This window comes from Colobus angolensis, unplaced genomic scaffold, assembly GCF_000951035.1.
Source record: "Colobus angolensis palliatus isolate OR3802 unplaced genomic scaffold, Cang.pa_1.0 Scaffold28, whole genome shotgun sequence".
Taxonomy (NCBI): domain Eukaryota; kingdom Metazoa; phylum Chordata; class Mammalia; order Primates; family Cercopithecidae; genus Colobus; species Colobus angolensis.
This window is the reverse complement of record NW_012116043.1, coordinates 2,822,430-2,830,411: the sequence shown is the minus strand read 5'-3', so window position 1 is coordinate 2,830,411 and position 7,982 is coordinate 2,822,430. Positions and strand designations below refer to the sequence as shown.

The 7,982-nt window shown below is 48.3% G+C and overlaps 1 protein-coding gene across 1 annotated transcript in view; it reads left to right on the top strand.

Annotated features, from left to right (window-relative positions):
• LOC105516377 (acetoacetyl-CoA synthetase-like) overlaps positions 1–7,982 on the top strand; it is an 18,689-nt gene that overhangs the window by 5,271 nt on the left and 5,436 nt on the right. Inside the window, exons 3-4 of the mRNA XM_011948574.1 lie at positions 189–309; positions 7,922–7,982. Of these exons, the coding sequence (XP_011803964.1) occupies positions 189–309; positions 7,922–7,982 (182 nt within the window). The remainder of the gene's footprint in view (positions 1–188; positions 310–7,921) is intronic.

Genomic DNA, 7,982 nt, shown 5'->3' with positions numbered 1-7,982 from the left:
GCTTGCAGTGAGCTGAGATCCGGCCATTGCACTCCAGCCGGGGTGACAGAGCGAGACTCCGTCTCAAAAAAAAAAAAAATGCTCTGGGCCATGAGTGAGCTGGCTTCCCGGGAAGCAGAATCGCTTTTGCTGATTTGTGGCGTAGGACTCATGTTGTGTGTGTCTTGGTGTGTTGTCGTTCTCTACAGGTTGTGGACACATCGAAAGGAATCGCAGATGTCCCCGAGTGGTTCAAAGGCAGTCGGCTTAACTATGCAGAAAACCTCCTGCGGCACAAAGAGAATGACAGAGTTGCCCTTTACGTTGCAAGTGAGTCCTGATGGCGAGACCCGGGGTTTCCTCTGTGGAAGTTCTAGATGGTGCGTGCATGCGGTGCCACATAGTTGGAGAGACAGGATTTCCAAACCATATGTTGGCACCTTTCTGACATAATTAAGATTTCTGTTGACTTTATTTTTGCTGGGGAGGGGAGAGGGCCAGTGTGTGGTCATGCTTTATGGGCAAAATGGAGATACTCAAGTAACTAGCTTGTGTCACAGAGAAAGTTAGTGATGAAACTGTAACTAGAATCTCTTCCCATTGGCTTTTCCTTTTAAAATAAAGTTGAGGCCCGGCGTGGTGGCCCAGGCTGGAGTGCATTGGCATGATCATGGACGGCTCCCTGCAGCCTCAGTCTCCCAGGCTCAAGCAATCCTCCCACCTCAGCTTCCTGCGTAGCTGGGACTATAGACACACACCACTATGCATGGCTGATTTTCTGGTTTTTTTTTTTTCAGTAGAGACAGGGTCTTGCTATGTTGCCCAGGCAGGTCTTGAAATCTTGGGCTCAAGCAGTGCTCTCATCTTGGTTTCCCAGACTGCTGGCATTTCAGACGTGAGCCACTGTACTCGGCCCCTGTGCAGCTTTTAACAATTTATTATTATTTTTAAATTGTATGTTCAGCAAGAGCTTATTGGACACTCATTGTGTCTAAGACATCTTGCAATGTAAGACTCAAAAATAAACTGAAGTCGTGTTCTGCCTCCAATAAGGGCAATGTACACAGAAACAGTTGACAATCTATATTAAATGCCAAAATGAGTCTCCGAGTTGGCAATTTTTTTTTTTTTTTTTTTGAGATGGAGTCTTCCTCTGTTGCCTAGGCTGGAGTGCAGTGATCTAGGTTTGCTGCAACCTCTGCTTCCTGGGTTCAGGTAATTCTTCTGCCTCAGCTTCCCGAGTAGCTGGGATTACTGGTGCCCGCCACCAGGCCCGGCTAATTTTTGTATTTTTAGTAGAGACAGGGTTTCACCATGTTGGCCAGGCTGGTCTCGAACTCCTGACCTCAGGCGATCCGCCCGCCTCAGCCTCCCAAAGTGCTGGGATTACAGGTATCAGCCACTATGCCTGGCCTGAGTTGGCAATTTTTATTAGAAGCCAGAGAAAGATTAATTCACCGTGGTGTAAAATACTCATCAGAAAATGAATTTCCATTTTCTTAAATTTCCAAGAAACTTCACTCACTCCCTAGATCAGCATAAAAAACTAAACCACTGGAAACAGGCAGTGAGTGGCCCTGCCCAGGCTACAGAGCAGGGCCTCCCTTCTGCCATTGTGGGAAGGACCAAAAGACCCTGTGCAGTTGTTAAAGATCATGGCAGTCCAGTTCCCACCGAGACTTACTGGAACACATCTTCCAGGGTTGGGGCCCAGGCTTCCATGTATTTTCAAAGCCCGTGGGCACTTCTGATGCACATTCCTGGTGAAGAGCCATGGAGCAAAGTCTTGACATACCATTTGGGCTGGTCAGTGTTCCACTGCTGTTTTCCTTGGTTCTCAGCCTTGACACAGTCAGGGCAGAGTAGACGGGTGGTCTGGGGTCAGGGCTCCGACTGGCTCTCCCTTGCCCTTTGGGTGCCCACCTGTGTGTTCATCCATTCGTTCCTCAAATCTGTATTAAATGCCTCCTGAGGGCTGGGCGCGGTGGCTCACGTCTGTAATCCCAGCACTTTGGGAGGCCGAGGCGGGCGGATCACCTGAAGTCAGGAGTTCAAGACCAGCCTGGCCAACATAGTGAAACCCCGTTTCTACTAAAAATACAAAAAATTAGCCAGGTATGGTGGTGGGCACCCATAGTCCCAGCTGCTCGGGAGGCTGAGGCAGGAGAATCACTTGAATCCGGGAGGCGGAGGTTGCAGTGAGCTGAGATTGTGACATTGCACTCCAGCCTGGGTGACAGAGCGAGACTCCATCTCAAAAAAAAAAAAAAGCCTCTGTGAAAGGTGCTGGGAAGACAGCACCTTGAATAAGATAGACAAGCTCCCTGCCCTGCGAGGGGCCCATGTTCTGAGGGGAAAGCATGGTGGTTTAACCATAAATAAGAAAACATATGCTTGGAAGAATAAGCATCGTGATGGAAAAGGTATGATGGGGTGGGGTGCAGGGCTGTTTTAGACAGGGCCACCAGGGAAAGCCTGTTTGGAGGAGTTGACAGAACTTGGAGAAGAAGAAGCCTTCCTCTGGCTGACCCCTGTACCTGGAATCTCCTCCTCCTACCTCTGCAGAAGTCATGTTCCCAGGCACAGGGAACAGCCAGAAGAAGGCCCTGGGCTGGAGGAGGCTCTAAGGCTGTGGGGAACAGCCAGGAAGGCTGAGCTGGGGGGCCTCGGTTGTGGGTCCAGGAGTGTGGGGAGGTGTGAGAGGGAGTGGGCCATCCTCAGGGTTCTGAGCAAGGGCTGGGTGATCCTGTGGTGACCTGGCTGCTGGGTGGAGAACAAGAAGGGGTTGCATCAAGGGAAACGAGACTTTGGAGACTGCTCCGTGCTCCATCTCTGTGTCCCCAGGGTCACTCCTCTGACAGTGGCCGAGGTGGCTCAGAGGCAAGATTCTGGGGCTTGTGGATGTGTCCACCAGTGGTACCAGGCTTTCAGGAAAACCGTGATATTAAGTCCCAGCTTCATAAAGATGGATGAGTGAGAACATTGCCTCCAGGATTTCTTTAAATTCTTTAAGTCGAATGAGTTCCCTCAGTGTTTCAGAAGACTTGGTTTACACCAGTGTTTCAGGAGTGTGCTGGCTGTGTAACTAGGCAGGCCCTCAGCCTGTCCATGGGAATCTTCACACATTAGTCTGGGGCAGACCCGGGTGGGAGAGTCAGTGGACCCAGGCTCTGGGAAGGGGAATGGTAGGAGTTAGAGGTTTTTTTTTCCTTTTTTTCTTTTTTCTTTTGAGACAGGGTCTTACTCTCTTGCCTAGGCTGGAGTGCAGTGGCACGATCGTGGCTCACTGCAGCCTCGACTTCCCAGGCTCAAGTGATCCTCCCACCTTAGCCTCCTGAGTAGATGGGATCACAGGCATGCACCACTGTGTCTGGCTAATTTTTTTTTTTAAGATTTTTTGTAGAAATGAAGCTTTGCCATGTTGCTCAGGCTGGTCTCAAACTCCTGGGCTCAAGCAATCCACCCGCTTTGGTCTCCCAAAGTGTTGGGATTACAGGCATTAGCCACCGTGCCCAGCCAGCTCTTATCTTCCAATTGGCATATAATTCATATACCACAGAAATACCCTTTTAAAGCACACAGCTCAGTGGTTTTTAGCATTTTCAAGAGGTTGTGCAGCCACCACCCTTAGTTCCAGAACATTTCCATTTTCCAAAAGGAAACCCCATATCATTTAGCAGTCACTCCCTGTTCCTGCCTCCGCCAGCTCCTGGCACCTATCTCTCCACTTTCTTTCATGGGTTTCCCTGTTCTGGACATTTTGTATAATTGGATCATATAATACATGGCCTTTTGTGATTGGCTGCTTTCGCTGAGCACAGTGTTACCAAGGTTCATCCACATTGTAGCGTGGATCAGTACTTCATTCCTTTTATGTCCTAATAATCTTCCACAGTACGGACAGACCACATTTCATTGATCCCTAAGAGGCTCCTATGAGCCTGGCCTGCTTCAGGCACTGCAGTGCATGTGGGAACCTCCCTAGGGTGCCAGCCCAGTCACCTCTTTCGTAATCCTGAGGAGGAGAATGAGGACGCTGCGTCTCTTTTCTTGTCCTGGTCCTTTTAAATGCGTGTGCTTTAACCCAATGTCTCAGACGCTTCCTGAGGTCCTGGTTTCTCCTGGAAAATGGGAACAGTCAAATGTGAATCTTCTTTTTTTTTTTTTTTTTCCTCGCTCTGTCGCCCAGGCTGGAGTGCAGTGGCCCATTCTCAGCTCCCTGCAAGCTCCGCCTCCCGGGTTTATGCCATTCTCCTGCCTCAGCCTCCCAAGTAGCTGGGACTACAAGCGCCCGCCACCTCGCCCGGCTAGTTTTTTGTATTTTTTAGTAGAGACGGGGTTTCACCGTGTTAGCCAGGATGGTCTCGATCTCCTGACCTCGTGATCCGCCCGTCTCGGCCTCCCAAAGTGCTGGGATTACAGGCTTGCGCCACTGCGCCCGGCCAAATGTGACTCTTCTTAAGAAAAAGCCCCAAAACCCAAAACTAAAAATGTAAACCCTACACTAAAAAACTAAAAGTAGACTTGATTCCCAGTGATGAAATAAGCCAGTCTTCCCAGAACTTGTAATACGGGTGTCTGGGTGGAGACTGAACTGGGTGGGGTGTCTCTCTCCCTCTCAGTTATATACAGTATTGGCTGAACCCAGCCAGTTACCTTTTATTTTTTTAAACCCAGCCCTGTCTTGAGGGTGGGTTAAGGAGGCAGGGTTATAATTCTGTGTCCGTTTCACACCCCCTACCCCTTTACCTTAGCCTCTTTCCTCTTCACTTCCACCATCTCTTCCCTTTTAAATATTTGAGCCCCCTTCCTTTTTTAATTATTTTTAATTTATTATTTATTTATTTATTTACTTATTTTGAGATGGAATCTCGCTCTGTCGCCCAGGCTGGAGTGCAGTGGCACGATCTTGGCTCACTGCAAGCTCTGCCTCCTGGGTTCACACCATTCTCCTGCCTCAGCTTCCCAAGTAGCTGGGACTACAGGTGCCTGCCACCATGCCTGGCTAATTTTTTGTATTTTTAGTAGAGATGGGGTTTCACCATGTTTAGCCAGGATGGTTTTGATCTCCTGACCTTGTGATCCGCCCACCTCGGCCTCCCAAAGTGCTGGGATTACAGGCGTAAGCCACTGTGCATGGCCTTTTTATTTTATTTTTTTAAGATGAAGTCTTGCTCTGTCACCCAGGCTGGAGTGCAGTATCGTGATCACGGTTCACTGCAATCTCCGCCTCCCCAGTTCAAGTGATCCTTCCACCTTAGCCTCCCCAGTAGCTAGGGTTGCACGCGTACGCCACCACACCGGCTAATTTTTGTAGTTTTAGTCGAGATGGGGTTTCTCCCCATGTTGGCCAGGCTGTTCTTTAACTCCTGACCTCAAGTCATCCGCCTGCCTCAGCCTCCAAAAGTGTTGGGATTACAGGCGCGAGCCACCACGCCTGGCAGAGCCCTTTCTTTTAATGAACTCTTCCCTTGCTTATAATTGCAATGGGAATAAGGACCCTCAAGCCAGTGATCACAGTTAGTTTACAAATCGCATCCCTTACTTAATCAGGGGCCTGAGCAGCCGATTATTGGCTCAGGGGCTTTAAGATCATTGTGTTTGTTTTGTACATGTTTTCCTGACTTGTTCCTTACTCACCCAGCTGGGTACAGGTGCTCACGGAGCTCTGCTCTATGCTCAGGCGTTCTCAGCAGAACTCATCTCTCCTGTGGGTAATCCCCATCGAGGCCATGCAATGCCCTACTTAAAAAGATATGTGCACAATTGCCTTCATGCTCCAGCGAGTGGAGCAAATGACATGCATTAGCCCATCCGTGTTGAGATTGTTAGAACAGCTGCCTGCGCAGCACATTTCGCTTTTGAAGAGTAGCTATCAGCTTACCAAGTATTTTCACACGATAGAAAGTTTTCTGGGCTGGGAATGTGGGAGAGGTAATGAAAAGGCTACCCCAGGTCAGCAAAGAAAGGATAAAGGGCAAACACCTACAACTCTAGGCAAATAGGCACAAAAAAAAAAAAAAAAGATCACTTTCTGTGTTTCATGTAACATTTCTCCCTCCCTTCCTTCCCTCCTTCCTCCCTTTCCTTTCTTTCCTTTCTTTTATTTCTTTTTGACAGGGTCTCACTCTGTTGCTCAGGCTGGAGTGCAGTGGTACGAACATAGATCACTGCAGCCTTAAACTTCTGGGCTCAAGTGATCCTCCCATCTCAACCTCCCAAGTAGCTAGGGCTACAGGTGTATACCACCATGCCTGGCTAGTTTTAATTTTTTTTTTTTTTCCAAGACAGGGTCTTACTCTGTCGCCCAGGCTGGAGTGCCGTGGTATGATCTTAGCTCATGGCAGCCTCAACCTCCTGAGCTCAGGTGATCCTCCCACTTCAGTATCCCGAGTAGCTAGGACTACAGGTGCGCACCACCATGCTCGGCTAATATTTTAAAAAATTTTTTGTAGAGACGAGGTTTTACTATGTTTTCCAGGTTGGTCTCGAACTCCTGAACTCAAGCAACCTGCCCAGCTTGGCTTCCCAAAGTGCTGGCATTACAGGCATTTGCCACCCTGCCTAGCCTTAGTTTTAACATTTTTTTGTAGAGTCTCACTATCTTACCCAGGCTGGTCTTGAACTCCTAACCTCACGTGATCTTCCTGCCTTAACCTCTCAGAGAGCAGGGATGATAGACATGAGCCCCTTCTGTCAGCCTATATAACATTCTTGAAATGGTAGAATTATAGAGCTAGAGAATATGTAAGTGATTGCCCGGGGTGAGGGTGGTGTAGGGGTCAGGGATGACTATACAGGGGCAATAGGAGGGAAGGGCTTGGGATGGTGGAAATGTCCTATGTCTCAATTGTAGTGGTTGCAGGAAATTCCGTAAGGTGACAAAGAACCTCGCACATGCATTTTGTATCCATGTCTATTTCCTGGAACCACACACACGCACATTGCATCCACATCTGTTTCGTGAAACCACACACATGCACGTTGCATCCACATCTATTTCGTGGAACCATGCACATGTGTGTTGCATCCACGTCTGTTTCCTGGAAACACACACATGCACATTGCATCCACATGTGTTTTGTGAAACCACACACATGCATGTTACATCCATGTCTGTTTCCTGGAACCACACACATGCACGTTACATCCATGTCTATTTTGTGGAACCACACACACGCACGTTGCATCCACGTCTGTTTTGTGGAACCACACGCATGTTGCATCCATTTCTGTTTCCTGTCTTTGCTGTTGTACTCTAGCTATGGAGGATATAACCACTGGGGAAGCTTGAGTGAGGGATCATGGGACCTCTCTGTACTTTCTTTGAAACTTCGTGTGAATCTGTAATTATTAAAAAAAAAAAACCCTACAATTACAATCAAAGGATTCTTCAGTTAATAAAAGCATTCCCAGTAAAAAATCTTATTTATTTATTTATTTTGAGACAAGTTCTTGCACTGTCGTCCAGGCTGGAGGTCAGTGGTGTGATCATGGCTCACGTGGTCCTTCACCTCAGCCTCCCGAGTAGCTGGGACTACCGACGCGTGCCACCATACCTGGCTCATTTTTACATTTTCAGTAGAGATGGAGGTCTCACTCTGTTGTCAGGGCTGGTCTTGAACTCCCCGGCTCAGGCAATCCTCCCACCTCAACCTCCCAAAGTGCTGAGATCATAGGCATGAGCCCCTGCACCCAGCCCAATAGAGAATCTTTGTGCAGCGCATGGTGTTAGCGTATTTACTCGGCTGGCTCTCACACAGCCTTTCTTCTGCGTGAAGTTAAGTTGACCTGTATCTTGCTTGTGTTCCTTGCGTCTGTTTTCCCTGGGTGTGGATTAATAACCTGCATTGAAATAGGTGGGATTTTTCATTCAGTGTCTGGCTTGCAACTTTTCTTTTTGCGGTGGTCTGTGTACAATTTACTCTTTTTCTCTTTCCAGGGGAAGGCAAAGAGGAAATTGTGAAGGTGACTTTTGAAGAGCTGAGGCAAGAAGTGGCTTT